Genomic DNA, 21,621 nt, shown 5'->3' with positions numbered 1-21,621 from the left:
ATGAAAACACAAAATTGAGTAAGATAAAATGTCACTGTTTAAAGTATACTTACTGTATATTGTAAAATGCAAGTGGAATACTGTAATATTGTATGAAGCATTACAGAAAGTATACAGTATTACAGTACAGTGCCTATTGTTAGATTACATACCTGTTCTGTTGACGAAAAGTCTGAATGATTGAGGACACAGTTGTTCTCCCAACATTTGGCTGCACCCTTCGACCAGCCTCGGCCATTGTAAGCCCATGATTGAGAACGTGGTCTACAAGTGTGGCTCTTATCTCATCAGGAACACGCATATGTCCTCGGCCTCTTCTGCCTCTTCCTCTGTTTTGCCTCCCAACTCCTCCACCACGCAGCCTCACTCCTCTTCCTCTTCCTCTTCTTCTCTCTGGCTGTTGACGCCGTCCAATTCCTTGTACTTCCATTGTCAGGCATTGTAACATTGTGTTGTGCTCCGGCTATATATATACTTGCCAGTTGATGGTTCACCTTCGTTAGAGAAAGTCAAGATTCACCTGGGAGCAATTTACCAGTTCAGGACAGATTTAGAAAAAAAAAGTCTAATGGAAATGTATAGAAATATGCTTGACATATTATGACAACTTGTTCAACCATTTTGCATGTAATGACTTATACGATGAACTAATGACTTGAGGTTTTGAGGGGTAAGACTATAGCACAGAGAACTATATAATACATTTTGAGCAACACGACAATAGTAACTGAAAATGTAGGAAACCGCAGACAAATGTACATAATCAATTGCATAAATGTACCAAAGCAATCGCAACTTGTTCAAAAGAATGAGAAACTGCTTTTATGATGTGCACAAGTGACTAGATGATGTGGAGGTTGAACAAGTAGTTTCGAGAATTTCATTTCTGATCTGAGAAATGCACCAAAGCGACTGAGAAAAACTGTAATAAAAATCAGACTACACAATTCTTCTACCAAGTAACAGTTAAATAGCTTATTCACATTTGTAGACGTTTTATGCTGGAAAATAGCAAACTATCCTGGTGCATTAATGTACTGTAGAATGTTCAGGTATGAGTGTGTGTTTAAGAGTGTGTTACGCACCGCTCATCTGATCAGAATTTCGTGTTGCACTAATTATAAAATAACACAACAGTGTGCAACAGTATCTCACATTATCCCTTGCAGTTAGTGAGCAGTAAGCTATGCAGTATGTTATGGATAACTCTATAGAGACTTTATACTCTTGCTGAAAAGACCAAATCATCAGTCTCTCTTTTGTCCTCATGGGTGGCCTCTGGATTTAATGCACATGTCCAGAATCTGCCATTCGATATCAGAAAGATATACATCGCTCTCTAAACACATGGAAACTCAGCACAGTTTGGGCTTCAGGCAGACTTTCCAAAAGAAGGCTGCGTGTGACCCGTTGTAAAAAATAAAAAATACTAAAAATCATCAAGCAATTGAACTTTTCTTGGAAACTGCGTCCGCGCAGATGGAATATGAAACACCGCTCCGGTCTCAGATCTCTGATCAGACATCCCATTGAAAGGATGATGGCCTAATGCAATATCACTGGGATCAGGTGGCTCATGAAAACGTCCTTCAAAGCATCTCAAGTCAGGAAGATAATGTTTCACCCACAGATGGGAGGGGGTTAAAACACGAACAAGCGAGATAAAAATGACAAAAGGCAGATCGAGAGAAATGACGGAGAGAAAAACAGCAGGTCGTAATTCAGAGCGGGTAAGACAGCCCAGGACGGATGGTCCCACATTGCTGGAAGTGTTATTTATGTCTGGTGCGGAGGCAAGGCCGTTATCCCGGCCAGATGTGGACTGTTTCCAGAGGAAAGAGCCTGCAGGTGCTTAGATGTACATTCACACACCTGTGCTCCGCTCCTGTCGCCGCCTCCCTCCGTTCCTCCGCAGGTCACTCACAGGGACTCCGAAGGTCGAGTTGAGACCTCGTACCATGCGGTACACAGAGACAACAGGCCAAAAACAGGTGCCTGCATGTGTGGATGATATAGTTTTAGCTGATCTTTAAAGCATGAATTCAGAATAGCAGTAGTTTTCTTTCAGCAGAGTTTAGTGTTGCATCACATCTGGCCGTGGTAAACAACAGGACAAACTCATTATGTGTCAAACAAAGACAAAGGGTGTTGCGTAACTATTATTTTGTCTTCCAGTCTTGGAAGGGCTCTTGCATCATTTAGGGGTTTATTTTATGATAATGAACGGCTGACTGTATAATATTATCCCACTACTTTTATCTCACTTGTAAATCAGTTTAAAGCTTCCGCTAAGAAAATTTGTTCATTGGAACATACTATACTATATTGCAGTATTACAGTTTTTTTGCTCATTTGCTTTGGCTCTTTTTTTTCAAGTGCAATTCCTCCAACGTTTTTTTTTATTTTTTTTATGAGAAATCATAACTTCATTGTATGTTCTCAAAATGTAGTAACCCATTTAAACATGTTTATAATATTATATAATTGTAAATGTTTATATAATGTAATATAATGTTGTCCATTTTGTCTAGCTGAATGATATTGTATATCACAATAAGTTTTTTAAATACATATTTCAACAGGTAAAAGTTTACTGGGGAAAATCAGAGCAATAGTTCACAGAAAAACAATATTCACATTTGTATCTATGCAGTACATTTGTTTTTGTAGTAACAGAAAACATTCCATGTCATAGATAATTATGGAAAATATATGTATGTCTGATAGATTTTCATAACTGAATGGATCATTTTGCATGTGGTGGCTCACATGAAAAAAATAAAATGAAATAAATTTACAAGTTGTGACAATTTTGACAGTCAGCTCATCGGTTTTGATCAGCACGTGCATTTCAGCCATGCGCATTTAGTTATTGTGCAAATTATAGATAATTCTGCTCATTCTTTTGCACACAAGAAAGTAACTGTTTAGAGATCTGAACTTACTGCTTTTGAGAAACTATAATAGAACTCAATAGAACCAATCAGAATCAAGTATTCCAGAGAACACAGAATTTAAATGTGAGTCTGCTTCTGCTGTTAGCTAATTTGTAAAACTAGGTGCTAAAATAAACACAGACAGCATGTGCAAATCATTCTTCCACTGAAGTCTAGGGTTCGGGATGGCATTGTTTGACTGGAAGGAGACCGAGTGTAGTTATGCGTGTGTGCGTATCTGTATATGTCTTCTGTTTCTTATCTAGAGCCGGTGTTTATTCAGATCCAGACTCACTGATAGGATCAGTAAATACGCTGGCCGAGAGCGACGTGCCCTGGGACCCTGCCAGTCCATCCCTCCATCTATTCCCTTTCCTCTCTGCCCCTTTATTTTGTCTTCATCCCATCTCATCATCCATCCCGCCCGGATCGCCTCCAGCCCCTAATCATGAATCCTGCCGCTCTTCCTCTTCTCCGGTTGACAGTACAGAACAGACAATGTCAGGTCGGCCCTACTTAATTTGGGCGAGAGACAGAAGCGGCGGCGGCGTCCCGCGGTGACTCTGGCCCGATGATGACTCACCCGCTTTGGCTGATGAAGGTTGGTGACCCCAATTTGTGAGAGGGAGGAGAGATGGGCGGTCACGTCGACGTCAGCGGCTCGACCAACGGTTGGATGTCCTTGTCCTGACTGACGTAAATCAAGTGCTGGAGAAGAAGATGTCAGGGGAAGAGGAAAGGAGAGAGAAGGAACAGTGTGCTGGGAATGAATGTGCATGTTTGAGACAAATGATTACAAAAGAAAAGATACGAGAGACAAATCTCAGCTGCAGACTATCGAATCAAAAGACCAGTTACACAAATGCTCGTATAATGGTTTCAAACATCTCTTACAAACTTTCTAAACCCTTGTCAAAAATGGCTGTCCTTATAAAATGTTCTTGTAAATCTCTCATTTTGCTATATTATCACAAAATATTGGACTCAAACTTGTCTTTCAGTCGGCACAGGTTTTTTTATTTCTTTTTGAAACTGATTGTTCTGAGCTCATGCACCTCTTTTTTTAAGTGAACAAATAAGCATTTGTGGATAATTTTGTCAATGTTCACTCAAAAACTGAAGTGCATAAACTCAGATCAACGAGGCCTACGAGCAACCACTTCCAAAAACAAATACAAAACCTGTGCTGACTGAAAGAAAACAAGTTGATAAGATTGAATTCTAGATTTGGTGATAATATAGCATATGTGAGAGAGATTAGAAACTATTTTTTTGTAGGCCGGTCATTTTTGACCAGGAACACCAACAACAAGGTCAAAAGTTGTTTTACTTTGAGTGAGGCAAGCCAGAAGGTTTGGGTCGTATTCGATAACATTAACTAGATTTTTTGGGAAAAAGAAAATCCTCTCTGGATCATAATAACACAACATGAGGGTTAAATTAGAATTTTTTATTTTATTATTTTTTTTGTGTGGATTTTATCCAGAGTAATATTCCTGTATCATCACAGTTTTGCTATTTAACTGTTGAGTAACATAGTAAAACCACACTAGCACACATTCATACAGAGAGTCACAGTCATCCAGACAAGGCTGTTTATAAGTCTTTACTTGAAAGAAAAGTTTAAGCAATAAGTTTGAGCTGGAAGAAACCAAACGACACTATAAATCAAATTTTTTTTTTTATTTTTTTTTTTTGTGCAAATAGGTGGATTAGGAAATGAGAGATTTAAAGGGATAGTTCACCCCCCCAAAATCATTTTTCACTCACTCTCATATCATTTCAAACAGACTTCTGCAGTGCACAAAAAAAAAAATAAATAAATAAAAAATTATAAAATATATATATATATTGAAAAACGTTTGCAAACCAAACACTTTTGGTATTAATATCAATTGCATGGACCACAACTACTTTGTTTTTAATTTGAATGAAAAATGCCACAGTTAGAAAATAAATAAATAATAATAATAATAATAATTGTTCTCTTATATACATTGGGAAAACTGTATTTCATGTAAGTTTACTGTTACAGTAAACTTGCAGTTTTTTTTAATTCTTCTCTGTGTGTCAGCTCACAATTAATGGTATTTCATTTAAATAGTTTCTTTTTACATAAATTACATACATTATGGTCATATATTCCATCTCATGTTGTTAAATGAATGTTAATTGTATTATTTTAGTGTCATGTGTGTTATTGTTGTGTGTTGTATTGATGTAAATGGCACTGTGAACCTTCTACTCTATATATTATTATTATTTAGATGAAAGGAAACTTGTTGTTGTTTTAAACTGTAAAATTTACATGTTGTTCTGTAAAGTTGTTTACATTTTTTTTTCTTTTAAGACAGCATAAGACATTTCTCTGAATATCTTCTTTTATGTTACCCAGAAGAAAGAAATGTGTCTTTAATTTGTCTTAAAACACAACCCCATCCCCAGAAATACTCGCTGGAGTAAAATAAGTGATAAAGAGCCTCTCCTGATTCCATCTGCCTGCCACTCCAGCGATCAACACAGCTGTGGTCATGAGACAGATGAGAGGATGAATGCAGGAGAGAGAGAGAGACGGAGGGAGGGAGGGGAGGATGAGAGCAATGTAACAGCTCAGAGGACATAGGGATGGGATTATGGGAATCAGTCTGACGTTCCTTTTTTAAAGTTTTATGAATGTGACAATGTGCAGATAAACGGTTCAGCAAAATCTGTGTCAGAGTCCTGCCATATTTTTATTTCATATTTGGCACAGGAACACTTAAAGGAAAAGTTCACCCCAAAATTATAATACCGTTGTTATAGATTCCACAACACTCAAACATTTGTCAAAACGTATTTCTGTCTCCAAACAACATGAGAGAGTGAATGATTTTTTCATGGAGTGCTCATTTAAAATGTGCATTTCTTCTGAAATATATGTTTGACCGTGGAAGCAACTAGACTGGTTTTCATAAAGAAAACACACACACACACTTACAGTGTTCTTTGTGTATCCTGTCCACAACATTCCTGGAGCGATTCAATGTAACTACTTGAATAAATTGAGGGCGATTCATAATGTGTTTTGACAGAAAGCCCTTAAACTGCCTCTCACCAGAGAAGAATGCCGTTCAGCGTCAAAATGAAAATAACTCTGGTATGGCAGGGTCCCAGTTTTAGGACTTGGACCGACAACAAATGTACTGGCTTCCAACAGGAAACCACTCAATAGATATTGCATGTCTACTTCCTGTTTTTGTCTAATTAGAGAATTATTATAGCAAATTCTTAACAGCTTTCATTGTCTGCCTGTCAGGCCTAATGCTTCCAACATCAAACTCCCTAAAACCTGTTCACTACAGACAAATACTGATGCTATTGATCCAACTTTCTCCATGCCGTTTATATCAGAGGAGATCATATTCAAATCAGGATCGCACACATACGTAACACGGGTATATTGAATATTGAAAACTGAGATTGAAAAGGACCACTAATGAATCCCACTTCGTGACTTGATTTTGAGTGATTTTGCAATATTATTTCATAGTTATTGTAGTATCATTGAGATACACTAAAATATTTTTTTATTTTATTTTTGTATTAGTTTTATTTTTATATTTTTCCTTTTAGTTTTAGTAATTTTATTTTTTGTCTTTTTAAATTCTATAAAACTTTTTTTTTTTTAAATATGCATTTTAATTTCAATTTTAGCTTTAGTTATTTTAGTATATCAAGTTAAACTAAATGTAAAATGTAGCAACCAGCTTAAATAAAACATTTTATTATATTTTATTTCAGTTAACATTTATTTTATTTCAAGTAACTTTTTTATGGTTTGTGTTTAGTTTTAACTCTAATAAACCTGCTTTGATTTTAAGGGCAGGTTGAGCATCAGACACACAACACACGGTTAGCGTTAGAATTACATAAGATCCAGACTCATCCTCCTTCAGCCATTTGGGGTTTTGCAGACTGATACTGGCCTTCAGAAAGCATCTCCATAGCCGGTTATCATGTTCCCATCGGATAATGCGTGGGAGAATGGTCAAGTGAACTTCCCCATAAAAGAGAGTTTAATGCCATCTAAAGCAGCGCGGTCTCTCATTAGTGCAATCTTCCTGTGTTTAATCCCGGAGGGGTGTGGGGAGAGACCCTCCACTTTGATTCAGATAAAAGCAGCTATCTCTCATCTCTTTATAATTAGGATCTCCCCTTGTGTCCAGTCCTTCCTGGCGAGACAGAGGCCGTGTGTCCCACCCAATCTCCACCTGTTTGCCCAGCAAGAAAACTCCTCGAGGCTTATAGTAGAGTTTGCTAAGACAAGAATCACTATTATAGAGTTCACAACATGTATTAAACTTCAGTATGTAACTTATCCCATGTTATTTGTGTTACAGCGCCTTCTGATGCCTTCATTTAATTTTGCAATTTTTCACACGCTATTTATGTGGATATTTTATTGATTTTCAATATATAATATGAAAAGACATCCTGAAAATAGTATTATATTTCAAAACTAATATTGGAATTATCATACTAGCATGATATTTATTTAATTATTTATGATGTGAAAATATTTTATATACAACAAATCAAAATTGTGGCATAATTTCCAATATAAACAACCATTTTGCCACTAATAAAGCAAGCATTAGTCTACTGGGCTATTAGGAACATGTCATTGAAGAACATGCTTGATAAGCATTATGAGACATGAAAAGTATGAAATAAATAAAAATCAAATAAAACAATACATAAAAAATATCCTTAAAAATAATGTTTATATATATACAATATATATATATAAACTTACCTATTTATACAATTCACTGCAGTTATCAGCTGGAATGAACACTTTTATTCCTTTTCACACAAACTATGATTATAGGGCAGGTTATCAATTAATACAGACATATTTTTGCTATAGTTCCTTGCATAATACTATATTATGAGCTCAAAACACTTTAATGCATGATTAATAAACTAATACATTTTGGTGTTTGCCTCACATAACCAGCTCCATATATATGGCTTTTCTCTCATAGTAAACTTGCTCGTTAGCGCACCCGGTACAGCATTGCACTTATGATGTGTAGTGCTCGATACGAGTCCCGTGAAACTCGAGTCACAATAAAAGAGCATGGTTGCTCCAGCAAGAAGTGTCAAAAGTAACATCCAGTTGTGTTTTGAAGTGTTACAGGGCCATGGGTTTCTGCTAGAGTCATCCAGCATGTCCTTGACCTTCCTCTTTGTCGTTCTTCAGGAGTGTGATCAGTTCATGGGCCGCATTAACTCCAGCGGAGTCACAATCACTGGAGCAGCTCCAAAATTCCTTGAAAGCAAGTTAAACAAAGCTCAGGCCCGGCCGGGTCGAGGGTGACTCAGAGCGCCTCTGGCCTTCACAATGGGCACAGAGCGGTAAACATCCCAAAGAGATGGAGCCAACATCTCTGCCCCGAACCAAACATTACAGTGTGCTGACCGAGATCCAAAGTCAAATACTGTACGAGGCCTTTGTATAGATCTGTTCCATTTATGTTTATTCATCTTTCGTAGGAACTCAGGACTGCTGTCCTCTTCAGGTCCCATTATCTGTGAATCACAGTGATGTTCAGGTGAACTAATCGCACGGAGGAAACACTGGATTCTGTTTTAACACAAAAATAGATCTATGACAATGCAGGTGATAACAGAAGGACACAGGATGATGGACGGACGCAACCGTTACAGATTTCTCATCAATCATGTGACTCCACTGAAAGGTACATGCAGTCATCGCTGTAGAAAACATTGAGTTATACGTATGAAAATATATGAGCAGAGAGCTTTTGGCCATTCGTTCAGCTGGCTGGTTTTGTAGAGATGGTTCAGAGAGGGGCCGCAGGGTCTGTGATGTATTTTTGTAAGTTATCACAGACATGTTCCTGCGCCTGGCAGGAAGAGAGAGAGGGCCGCAAACAGGACGGACTGGAATGTGCTTCCTGCTGGCCAATGGAGCTGGACAGGGCAGATTTCTTGTACCATCGCTGACTCACACACACACACACACACACACAGAGGGGTGCTTTTTCACTGTAAATCAAGAGGCTGCAGGCACAAAACATGCTTCCCATGATCTTAAAGATTTTTGATCTGAAGGCTTGAATGTTTGGAAGTACAGTTTTTAGACAAAAGAAAAAAAGTCAAAAAAAAAAATTACTAAGTTTAATAGTGGGTATGAAACAGGGTTATAATAGTTAACTAAAACTAAAACCTTAAAAAATACTTGGAATAAAATAATAAAATATAAAAAAATTATATTTATTTTATTTCGGCTAGTTCCCAAATCAAAATTTATTTTAGTTTAATTTGTGTAATAAAATAACTAAAACTGAATAATAAAAATAAAACAATAAATCTAATTAAAATGACTCAAATTAAAGAATGTATTAAATGTATTGATTTATGATGTAATTTATGATTTTATGATGTATATTAAAATACATTCAAAATGTAAAAAATTATAGTATGTCAATGCTCTTCTTTTACAGTGGATACGAAAACTAAAACCATAAACATTCCCGTTACTTGATATAAAATAAAAATATAAAAAAGTCTAAAAAAAGACAAAACATTTATCATTTTCATTTTAGTCTAACTTACTGTACTAAAATAAACTAAAACTGAAATAAAATTAAATGAATAAATACTATGTAAACACACACACACACACACACACACACACACACATATATATATATATATTTTATTTTTTTTTTATTTAAAGTTAAAATGGCCAATCTAAAAGTAAAACTGCAGGTTAACATAAAAAACATTCAAAAATGTATGTTTATTAAAACATTTATCATTTTTCATTTTAGTTGAACTTTGTGTACTAAAATAAATATAGACAAACAAAAAAATTTAATAAAAATGACAAACACAATAAAATGACTCAAATTTTAATAAAAATTAAAATGCTCTTCGGGTTCACACAAAAAAAAAAAAAAAAAAAAACTTTCAACACCTCCCATAAATAATAAATAAATAAATAATTGAATGAATGCCTCACATGTAGATGCTAATAGAGTCCATTCAGTAAGCATTAAATAAAGCACTTCTGTGAGCGAAAAAAACAATCCAAAGAAATGCAGATCAATTCGATGCACTTTATTTCACTGCAGTAGTCCTTCACTTGTTCCTTGATGGATTCAATGAAACATTTAAAGTAAATGAAGGGGAGGAAGATGATTAAATGTGAGCGATGAACATCTTAAGCAGTCGCAGACCTGCATCTGAAAACATGATTACTGCAGGCTATAGGTGAGCAAAATGACTAGCGCAGGTACGGTTCATGACTTGAAATATGAAATTAACATTGCATGTCCTTGTAAGCTTCCTGATTAAATTATGAGGAGCTCTGAGCACACAACAGGACGGGTCTATCTGTCTGTCTGCGTGCTGTAGGATGAGTCATCAGACCCAGCCGCTCTGCCAGGCCAACTTCACAAACAAAGGCACAGTCATTGAACAATGTCTAATGATATTCTAATAAAACTGGCTTTGGTAAACAACCTCGTACCTTTTAAGAAGATTGAATGTCATTGATTCTCCTCGCTCCATTAGAAGAATAACAAACTCCTGTGCCCTTACAAAAAACTTTTTGGTCACAAATAGATGACTAATATGTCGGACGGCTGCTTTTTTGTGCAGCAGAGTTTTCAATGAAAAACTGTTACACAATCATTTGAAAACCGTGTGTTTTTGTGCAGGTGGACACTTTAAACTTTATTTATTTTAATTTTAAACACTTGCTGTTATTATGATTCAGTTCTGCTATTCTAGCCGTGCTAATATACATAATGGTACCAAATGTTGAGATTTTGGGTTATTTTGCTTCCATAAATTGTCTTCTATCAGACTAGTGGAAGGAAAGCATCCAAAATACACATTTAAAGGGACAGTTCACCCAAAAATGAACATTCTGTCATCATTCACCCATCCCCGAGTCGTTCAAAACTTGTATGGATTTCTTTTTTTCTGTTGAACACAAAATAATATATTTTGAAGAATATGACAGTAGCCCATTGACTTCCATAATATTTCCTTCCTAAAAACTATTATTTAAAATATCTTCTTTTGTGTTCAGCAGAAGAAAGAATTTTTTTTTTTTTAATGAACTATCCCTTTAAGTGTTTATTTTATTACATTTTATGAATTTGATGCTGTAGATTTCAGTTACAATACATATTGGATTACAATCCTCTTTCACTTACATACTGTACATCAAACTTTCCAGATTTATTCTATATTCTTAAGATTTTGACTAAGGCGTTTGTTCATGTATAATTCACACTTACAACATTTTATTTCTTAAATACATGGTCAAAATTTTAATTTTATTTGGGTTTTTACCGTATTTCCAGATTTATGGAGTGATAAAAAAGACAAACCTGAAACCCTTTCTGTAAAAACTTTTAATTTTGATCTGGTTTTAACCAATCCAACTAGAAATATATGCAAATAACATTTCAGCAAACTTGTAACACAACACAACTGTCATAATGTACCGTGATTAAACTGGGGACCGTATGTGGTGATGTGTCCTGCTAATCTTTCTTTAAAAAAAAAAAAAAAAAAAAAATGAAACTGACTTATCTCCATCTGTTGGCTTTGACCTCACAGCTCATGCATTCTTGAGGATTCGTTAGTAAATCAGCATTGCCATGATGTCAGTTTCCCGTGGCTTCAGAATAATTAGTCGCAAGGCATTTATAGTGCACATTTTTGTAATGTGATTCATGTGCAGTTTGGATTAGTTTAATTATTAGTAGACAGGCTACTCTAGAACCTTAAAAATAACGGCTCTACTATTGGCATTGATGAAGAACCTTTAACATCCATGGAAACTTTCCACTGCACAAAAGGTTCTTATAGTAAAAGAAGGTACTTTAGATTATTAAAAATGTTCTTCACATTAAGAAAAAAGAAGAAAAAAAAATGTTAAAAACTGTTCACTGAAAGAAACCAAAAAATAAATAAATAATTGTTTTGTGAAATCATTGCAAAAAAAAAATTATATATATAATTTTTTTTTTTTAAAGAGTGTTTGAAAAATATGATGGACACTTTGATTGGGATAAAAAAAGAACATTTCAGAACAGGGTTCTCAACATTTGCAAAGGTTATTTATTACAAACAGCAGCATGAACAACAATGAACGCAACGAGGAAGTTCTTCGAACCCACTAAACTTTAATCGCAACTCTTGTGGCGCGCTCTTGCGGTGAAGCTCAGCATGGCTCTCACAGTTCAAAAGAGCAGGAAAGCACATCTTGGCACCTCAGAAGCGCCTCTCTCTGGACCCCCAGAGGAGTCTCCAGATCAGAAACCTGGAAGCGCAGCACGTCTATGTCCGAGGCGCCGAACCTCGCGCGCACGCGCACTCTCTCGTGCATGTCGAACTGGACCAGCTTGTCCCTCATCACTGAGAGAGTCCACAGAAACCTCTGGCGCAGCTCCGAGCGCAGCCGCTGCTCCTCTTCATCAGAGGAGGAGGAGGAGGAGCAGCACAGAGCGATGAAGCGGGGGGAGCTCGGGTCGAATCCGCGGCTGTTGGGCTCCGGTCCTCTGGGCAGCCGCAGGACGCTCACTGGAGTCTTCATACTGCTCCGGTAAACCGCCTGCTTAAATCAGACACACATCACGAACTCTCCTGAGGTAAAACTGACCCCACATAACGGATATAAAGCGACATCTGGTGCAGGAGCTGCTGTTGTTTACTTACCTCATTCAACGCGAGCGCATCTGAACATCCGACCGGAAGAGCGTGTATTTTCAAAATAAAAGTCATCAAGCAAGTCGTTCAGGAAAGATGCGTTATATTGATTAAAAGTGACAGTAAGGACATTTCATGCTAAAAAAAAAAAAAAAAAAAGCTGTTCTTTTGAACTTTCTATCCTGAAAAAATGCATCACAATTTTCACAAGAATACTGAGTAGCAAAACCCCTACTGTTTTCAATAATGACAGTAGAGTAGAGTGGAGGAAAACGCCCCCTACTGTTTTTCACAAGATAAGCTCAAGATAATTCTACGTTGATAAGAGTGACGCTGGTGATGTACCGGAGAAAACACGGATTTCACAGTAAATTATAGAAAAAAAAACCAAGAGAAAAGCGTTTTAAGGCTTGTTGTTTTGTAGAAAATCACAGTTATAAATGTTATGAAAACCGTAGGGCCTGTAGGTAGGGAGTACGTGTTATTTAAGAAAAATATAATTATATTTTCAGAATGACAATATCATTTTTTATTTTTTTCCTCAAACATGGGGTAAAACGCCCCCAGGCAGGTGGGGTAAAATGCCCCCGGGGGCAATGCATGGGCAATTACTGTATTTATTCTTTTCTGAACATCAAATCCTTTGTTTTTCCATCAAATGCATTCTAGCTCGTTGGTTGAATAAAAATATTTGGACTTTATAATTAAAAAATCCTTCAAGTTAGCATCAGGTAGCTAGTTAACTAGCCAGTTAGCATCACCTAACAAACTTTTTAAAATCTGCAAAATTAAAGCAAATTCCTTTGTAAGACTGGGGGCATTTTACACCAGCCATGGGGGCAGTTTATCCCACCTGTGGGACAAAACGACTCCTTGGTACAAATTTAATGTTTGTTAAAAATCTAATATCATGAAAACTCTGGAAATTTTTCATACGTGGTTTATGATTTATGTCATTGTAACTAAAACCGACAACTTTACAAATATTATTAGTGTTCTATTATCATTAATGGTTCTTATTACTGTCATAGTTTTTTTTTAAATACTTATTTTTGCCTTTATTATACCATAGGACAGATCAGAACAGCAAAGTGGAAGAGAGATAGGGTGCGGGATTTGAAATCGGAATGCTGTAGCATTTACATTTATGCATTTAGCGGATGCTTTTATACAAAGCGACTTACAGTGCATTCAGGCTATATATATATATATATATATATATATATATCAGTAATTGGAGCATGCAAAATCTTTCCACAGTTGAATAATTTCTAGACTCATGTGTATTATGGACTGCACCCATTTCTAACTGAGGGGAAACCCAGCAAACTACACAGACAAAATTTCAATGGAAACTGCTACTCCAATTACTGAATTAATGAGCTCTCAAAATTCATAATAATCTTTCAAGTAAATGCCATGGTAGATATTGCTATACTAGTATATATTATTATATATATTACTAATCAAAAATGTTTTTATACATTTACGGTAAGAAATTTACAAAATATCTTCATGGAACATGATCTTTACTTAATATCCTAATGATTTTTGGCATAAAAGAAAAATGGATAATTTTGACCCATACAATGTATTGTTGGCTATTACTACAAATATACCCCAGCGACTTAAGCCTGGTTTTGTGCTCCAGGGTCACATATATCATGCATACTAATTATAATCATTGAATTTTATCTTGTTAAAATCTGCCCTCATCAAGATCTCTGTTCTCCTTTTGTTTCTCTATTTCCATATTTCAGTGTCATATATTTTTTCTTGTTTCATTAATGTTTAGTTAACAAGTTAATTACTAATTATAAACATTAATAAATAACCACAAAATAATAAATTATTTTTATCTAGTTAAAATCCGCCTTGATCAAGATCTATATGCTCTATTTTTTTAACCCTTTCTGTATTTCAGTATCAATTTTGCTCTTGTTTCTTGAATCAATTATTGATAATAAAAGTGCATTTCTAATGCTTTTTTAAGCAAAACCAGGCATCCTTGCATCTTAAAATGATGGCATTATAGCAATATCTACCATGGCATTTACTTGAAAGATTATTATGAATTTTGAGAGCTCATTAATTCAGTAATTGGAGCATGCAAAATCTTTCCACAGTTGAATAATTTCTAGACTCATGTGTATTATGGACCGCACCCATTTCTCATAACTGAGGGGAAACCCAGCAAACTACACAGACAAAATTTAAATGGAAACTGCTACTTTTTAGTTTCTATATTCTGTAATTTATCAGATCCGAAGCCATGCATTGACCAGGCTGTCAATAGTAAATCCAAATGCATCTCAAAGCTACACCCATTTCTTTCTTTACTTCCTCGTATTCTACTGTCTTCCTATTCTTTTATTGTTATTATTTAGTAAGAATGACCATAAGTTGTTGGTTTGCATGATGACACATCACTTCCGATCGCATGAACTTCCTCAAACCTCTCATGCTGATCTTTTGCACTGAAGCAGTGCCTTCAGACAACCTGCAATCTCTTTTCAACTAAAAACCACTGTAAGTACTGATCGTCTCACTGTGCACGTCATTTACTGTGTTAATTATGTTTTGAATATGATAGAATGATAATATTAGCTTGCAGTTAACTTCATAATAAGCACAAATGTACTGATATCCAAACATAAAAACTGAAAGTGATCCAGAGAAAAGTGGAACTGATATTAACTTTGAGCTGATGACTGTGTGCATGCCATGCAATACTTTTTTTAGTTGTATGAACGCTACTTGTGTGTATACAGTATGAGATGTAGTGTGTGATACAGTATTTATTTTTAAATATTGTCTGCGTATGTGCCTGTTGTAGTTTATATCCTTGAAAGGATGGAGAAGAATGGAGGAAAACCGCGCCAGCAGCATTATGGGTAAGTCTCTGTTGCAGTTTCATATTGCATCGTCACCATCAAACACAAAGGAAGTAGTGAACAAATATGAACCACAAAATAAATGTTTTAATGTGGTAGCAGAGCTTCAAGATGATACTGACATTATGACAGCTAAAAGTAGAAGATTTTCATCTTTTTCCTCAGTGGCTCAAAGCAAATGAGCGTTTATTGTCATTCAGCTGTGACAGTCATAGTGAAACACAATCGCATTTCTCTTGGTGATAATTTTACATGAAATCTTATATATAAGGGATATATATGGGGATTCACCCAAACTTGAAAATGACCCCATTATTTACTCGCATTCAAGTCATCCTAGGTGTATGTGACTTTCTTCTTTCAGGTGAATACAATCGTAGTTGCATTAAAAATGTCCCCGACTTTTCCAAGCTTTATAATGGCAGTGAATGGCTGTTGAGATTTTGAAGTCCAATAAAGTGCATCCATCCATCATAAAAATTGCTCCTATTTTAATGTAAGAATTTAAATTTAAAACTCAGGTTGTTTAAATACTTTAATCAACAGTTATACTATACTATAATACTGTAAAAGACTGTAATAATCTCATCAGATGTTGTATAATAATGTAATCTGTGTATTATAAAGAAACTATGTTGATATGCAATAATTAAACACTGTGACGATTCATGTTTATATATATATATATATATATATATATATATTTTTTTTAGTATAAAAATGTATTTTAATAATTGATTTAAAATACAGAAAACCAAGTTTTGTTGAAGTGCTTTAATCTTTGTCCCATTAAAATGTGTTCATTTATGCAACAAATGCTTCTGTGTGTTACCTGAATATTACATGAACTCTGTAACATGATATTACATTTCTCTGCATCATCAGGCTGGTTTCGTCAGCGTTTTGGAAAACAAAGGAATGATTCGGACCAAGTCAAACCGTGTCCGTGTTCTCAGACGTGCTCCTCCGGACACTCCAACACCAGCAGCTCGGTGTGCTCGTCTTCCTCCTCCTCTTCCTCCCCGAAATCCTCCATATCAGCCAAGCCATCGGCCTCAGATCAGCCTCTGCCCTCCGTGCTCTCCTCCCCCTTCCGCTCCTCTCTCAGATATGACGTTTTTGTGTGTCACAACGATGCGGACAGTGATCTAGCACAGAGTCTGGCTTCTTTCCTAGAAGCTCCGTCTAACGGCCTGCGCTGTTACCTGCAGGAGCGGGACTGTCCAGCAGGAGGGGCCGTGTCCACTGAGCTGCTGCAGGCCGTGCAGGACAGTCACTGCTGGCTGTTACTCTTCACTCCAAACTTTGTGAAGGACGACTGGTGCTCGTATCAGATGCACCAGGTCCTGTCTGAAGGGCCCATGTCACAGAGGATCCTCCCGGCTGTAGTAAACATGCCCAGATCACAGCTCCCGCTCGAGCTGCGCTTCCTCTACACTGTGGATCTGAACACGAACAAAGAGTTTGGATACACTCTAGTCTACAAGGCGGTGCTTCAGTGTGAGTATTTTGTATCTACACAAGTATTGGAGACTCTTAGTGTTTGCAGGTTCAGATCCCACAATGCACTCAAAAATATATTATGTCTTTGAATTGCATTTAAGATTTCTATCCGTGCTGAAAAAAAAAAAAAAAAAATCACTCAGAAATTGCTAGTAAATTTTACAAACATATACAAAAAATGGCAAGTAACACATTGAATTAAATCTGAAATTTTCAAGTATGAAAACTGTAATAGTATTTTCTTGGAAAACATACTCAAATAAGCTTTGTTTTATTGGCAACTTTACAAAGATTTAACATAAACTAGTACATTTAATGACTCGTCAGATTCATACATAAATGAAACAAGCCAGGTTTCTGTAAAAAATACACGATAAACAGGTTTATATATATTTATCATCAATAAATCCAATTAGCTTTGATCTCATACACTGAATATTGCTTGTTCCATATTTTATCCATGTTCATACTTTTAACTGAATACATTTTTCATAATGAACATATCCATGCTGATTCTAAGCTATTTAAATGAATGCATTAAAAAAATATTATTTCATTGCAATCAAATAAATGCAAATTAACTATGCCATGTCATTTTTAAATGATTTATTTATTTTTAAGTGCAGAAATTTAGTTTGTTAAAATGTTACAATGCACATGGAACTGTTAAATGCAATTCAGATACATGAAACAATTTAGGCGTAAATGTTTTTTTAAGTGTGGGTGATCAGTCAAGACATTTGAAGTGATTGTTCACAGAAAAAGTACATTCCATCATCATTCCCATGTTGTTCCAAACCTCTGTGACTTTTTTTTCCCATAGAACACAAAAGAAAAGTCTTAATAAATCATTCGTCCTGGCCATTGTTTTGCATACAGTGTAAATGAACTGTGGCGCTCAGGTGAGTTGAGGTTGTAGTTGCTCACAAATGCACTTTATTACAACTGCTTTGCAAAACTAGACAAGCTGTAGACAAGATGAGAATAAATGGAAATAAATAAATAGCTTGAGTGAACCAGGAGTAGCACAAAACAACCTCACCAAAGAACAAAGTTACATCAAATAAGACAAAACTAAAATATTACCCAATGAAACAGACAATATAACCAAAAAAAAAAAAATTAATAAAAATATCACTGTGATGCAAAACTGTTCACAAAAGGAGATATTTTGCTAAATATCCACTCTGTTCTTGATGAAATTGAAGGGTGATGCTGTCAAGTTCCAAACAGGACAAAAAAAGTACCGTGAAATAATCCATATTTCAAATCCTGTGCACTTTTCGACTCTTCTGAAGTAGCTTTGTGTGTGTACAGCTTGAATCATTTGTCTCTAACTGAAAGTTGCACTTCCCTTCTGAGGCCTCAGATATCTTGCATTTACACATTCAAACATGATCTAAGACAGCGTCTTTTCCTACTCCCCCACCCCCTGTTTCAGTTCTCTCAAACAGTATAGTGGAAAAAGTGCTTTACTCTTCTGGGTTTGTGCAGCCAAAAACCTTCTTTCGTGAAACAGAGATAAAGCCTCATTTCTGTAAACCAGACGGGAATGTTTACATTTCAGACTTTCCCACACTGATTTTGGTCGATACTTGTAGATGTTTTGTCACATTTGGAAACAAAACATATAGATTCTCAACAATGTTTTACCTTTTTTAACAGATTTGAAGGACATGTCTGAGAAGCAAAAGTCCAGCAGTGCATCTCAGACTGATGGCTGAGAACAGACTCAAACTATTAACATTCATTGCATTGACAGCAATGACAAGATTCTTCACTTCCAAGAAGTGGTGTCCAAGCAGACAAGCTGTATCGTAACTCCGTATCTCCGTCTTATGTCTCAAGATTAAATAATGTCAAAATTGGTTCATCTAACCGCCATGCCTTAACACACACTTCCGTTCAAACGTTTGGTGTCAGTAAGATTACTTTTCTGCTCACCAAGTCTGCATTTATTTGCCAAAAAATACAGTAAAAATTGTAATATTGTGAAATATTATTACAATTTAAAAAACGTTTTCTATTGTATTATATTTTAAAATGTAATTTATTCTTGTGATGCAAAACTGAATTTTCAGCATCATTACTCCTGCTCTCAGTGTCACATTTCTTATCAGTGTTGTAATAGTTTTTTGGAAACTGTGATGCATTTTTTTCAAGTTTGCTTTAATGAACTGAAATTCATTAATGTGTTTCCTTGCTGATTAAAAGTATTAATTTCTTTAATAAATAAATAAACATGTATTTTTGTATTACTTGAATTGGTGTGTATAAAACTAATTTTTTATCAGTGTTGTTTATGAGGTTTATGTTTTCCATAGTGAGGGTGTCAACCCAGACATTTATGAAGATTTGTGTTCAATAATTCTTGTGAAATGAGCCCTAGATGGCAACAGAAAGTCATAATACATGAGCTCAGACATGCTGGGGCATATGTTTCCCTTTCTGATTTAGGTCAAAGTCAGATTAGAAGAAGAGCTTATGTAATATACCCAACAAAATATTATTTTAAAATTATTCTCACTCGCACACACCCACCCACACGTACATACATGTGCACAGAAGGAAATTATAGCAGCCACAGATATAAATGGCAGTAATTGTATTTAATGTAATGCATATAATGAAGATTCACATCAGTATTAATAGCATATCTCATATTTACAGATATTATTAACCACAGAGAGCTCAGGACTGCTTTTCTGCCTGTCATGCATGGTTAAATAAGATGTTTCACTAGCATTTCAATGCTTTCAGAAAGGCTTTAAGCCACAGTTGGACATGCCATGTAAACCAATAGGACACCTCAAAGAACTGCAAAGGTATGATTAAACGTTCTTGGCAAATAACATGTCACATGTCATAATCCTCTCTGGCAAATGTGGCTTCAAGCGTTCAACACATTAAATCGGTTGAGAAATACACAAACACTCTGTTTTCTCTTATTTGGATCATTGTGAAATACTGTAGACTTTTCTTTGTCATTCAAAAGCTGAAACTACTGGAATCAGTGTAAGCATGACGTGCATTAGAGCATCTGAGAGAAACACCGCTGGTTTGTTGGGGATTAAATAAGATTATGTTGCATTTAAAATTAATCTCTCAAAGAGACTGATACAATGCTTATTTTGTTTCTTGATTATATATATATATATATAGTTCAAACTCTTCCTTTTAAAGAAAATGTTCACCCAAAAATGAACATTTTCTGAAAATGTACTCACTGCACACTGTGCAAGATGTAAATGATTTCCCAGATAGCCTGGTGACATTGAGACATTGTTGAGTTTTGGCTTGGTTTAGGGTTAGGTCTTTATTATTTTAGTAAATTTATTTAAAAATTGGTTATTTATTTATTTAAAATGTATTTTGTTTTTTTGTTGTATAAACTTAAAACAACAAGTTGAGAAAACTGAAAAATCTGCTGAAGCTGGTTGCCTTAAGCTTTTTAAGTTTGCTCAACTTTTTATTTATTTACTTGTTTTTTTACAGTGCTGTAAAAAAATCAAAAGTTGAGAGAACTTAAACATTTAAGGCAACCAGCTTCAGCAGATTTTTGAGTTTTCTCAGCTTGTTGTTTTAAGTATATAACACTTAAAAGATGAGAGAACTCAAAAATCTCCTACAAAAATAAGTTGAGAAAACTCAAAAATCTGCTGAAGCTGGTTGCCTTAAACTTTTAAGTTTGCTCAACTTGTTTTTTTGTTTTTTTTTTAATAAATTTTTTTACAGTGCATAACCAGTTTTTTAGGAAGTTTCAATATCAATTCAACAGCAGTGATAAATCAACAATGTAACGCATTGATTATTTTTGTTCAATTCAATATTGATTCAACATCAGCGATTTGGAATAAATCATAGTGTAACGTTTTTTCTACAATTTTACAATTTGTTATTTTTGTTCATTTCAATGTTAATTCAACAACAGTGATGTAGAAGTAATGTTGATTCAACAATATTACCATTGATTATTTTTTGATAATTTGTGTTGATTCAACAGCAGTAATAGAGATTTTTTTTCTTTGAAATCTTAATCTTGATTCAACATTAATTGTGGGTGCAAAAGTACTATTGAATCAACATGACTTAATGACAGTGATTCAACGACATCATTGATTTTCTATTGAAATCTCACCATTGTGAGGACCAACCTCAACCTTCAAGTGGGGGTTTGAATGATATTGATTTCTTAAGTTAATCATTTCATTGATATGTGAAAGAAAAAAAGGACAAAATGACAATACTGTCCAGGGTGGTTTGGCAAATTACGCAAGTCATTTCATCAGTCTAGAGTTCAAGACATTTCTTTAATGCTGTTATTGGACAATAGAATTAGAATAATTGGTCATCTTCAGCGGCTTTGGCTTTCCTTCAGCATTACAGCATCTGTCCAACCATCTTGGGTTGCAGAAATTGTTAATTAACTTACTGTATTCTTATTACAGTCTCCATGGAGGAACCTGAATTCTGTGAATTGATCCATCTCTTTATCTCTCTGATTACATATTTGTGTAGAAGTGTTTTGTCTTGTAAACGGTGCTTGATCT

The 21,621-nt window shown here is 35.3% G+C and overlaps 2 protein-coding genes across 8 annotated transcripts; one reads left to right on the top strand and one right to left on the bottom strand.

Moving 5' to 3' along the window:
• Positions 1 to 11,361: 11,361 nt before the first annotated feature.
• Positions 11,362 to 12,814, bottom strand: gemin7 (gem (nuclear organelle) associated protein 7). Of its 2 annotated transcripts, none has more exons than XM_058752293.1 (2): positions 12,684 to 12,814; positions 11,362 to 12,579 (listed from the first exon to the last, which is right to left on the bottom strand). In XM_058752293.1, the coding sequence occupies exons 1-2, from the start codon at positions 12,747 to 12,749 to the stop codon at positions 12,202 to 12,204; spliced, it is 444 nt and encodes a 147-aa protein (XP_058608276.1). In that variant the 5' UTR covers positions 12,750 to 12,814; the 3' UTR covers positions 11,362 to 12,201. The 2 variants fall into 2 exon arrangements, with proteins under 2 accessions (XP_058608276.1, XP_058608275.1); XM_058752292.1 differs by having other exon boundaries at positions 11,362 to 12,582; positions 12,684 to 12,800.
• Positions 12,815 to 12,945: 131 nt separating this feature from the next.
• tirap (toll-interleukin 1 receptor (TIR) domain containing adaptor protein) lies at positions 12,946 to 19,299 on the top strand. 6 transcript variants are annotated; one of them, XR_009267100.1, is made up of 5 exons: positions 14,095 to 15,203; positions 15,511 to 15,568; positions 16,454 to 17,068; positions 17,895 to 17,973; positions 18,737 to 19,299. XR_009267100.1 is itself a non-coding variant. In XM_058752288.1 (4 exons), exons 3-4 carry the CDS (start codon positions 15,538 to 15,540, stop codon positions 17,158 to 17,160), a joined length of 738 nt encoding a protein of 245 aa, XP_058608271.1. In that variant the 5' UTR covers positions 12,946 to 13,041; positions 15,062 to 15,203; positions 15,511 to 15,537; the 3' UTR covers positions 17,161 to 19,299. The 6 variants fall into 6 exon arrangements, 4 of the variants coding, with proteins under 4 accessions (XP_058608271.1, XP_058608272.1, XP_058608273.1 ...); XM_058752288.1 differs by adding an exon at positions 12,946 to 13,041 and having other exon boundaries at positions 15,062 to 15,203; positions 16,454 to 19,299; XR_009267099.1 differs by having other exon boundaries at positions 16,454 to 17,973.
• The last annotated feature ends 2,322 nt before the right edge of the window (positions 19,300 to 21,621 follow it).

This window comes from Onychostoma macrolepis, chromosome 18 (genome assembly GCF_012432095.1).
Source record: "Onychostoma macrolepis isolate SWU-2019 chromosome 18, ASM1243209v1, whole genome shotgun sequence".
NCBI lineage: Eukaryota > Metazoa > Chordata > Actinopteri > Cypriniformes > Cyprinidae > Onychostoma > Onychostoma macrolepis.
Note: the sequence above shows the minus strand (reverse complement) of the source record. Positions and strands in the feature narration are given on the sequence as shown.

Excerpts from the sequence above, each read along its gene's own strand:
- tirap (XM_058752288.1), top strand. The coding sequence starts at position 15,538 with ATGGAGGAAAACCGCGCCAGCAGCATTATGG. Across the intron at positions 15,569-16,453 it reads CCGCGCCAGCAGCATTATGG|GCTGGTTTCGTCAGCGTTTT; the intron begins GTAAGTCTCTGT and ends CTGCATCATCAG.
- gemin7 (XM_058752292.1), bottom strand. The coding sequence starts at position 12,749 with ATGACTTTTATTTTGAAAATACACGCTCTTCCGGTCGGATGTTCAGAT. Across the intron at positions 12,583-12,683 it reads ATGCGCTCGCGTTGAATGAG|CAGGCGGTTTACCGGAGCAG; the intron begins GTAAGTAAACAA and ends GTCTGATTTAAG.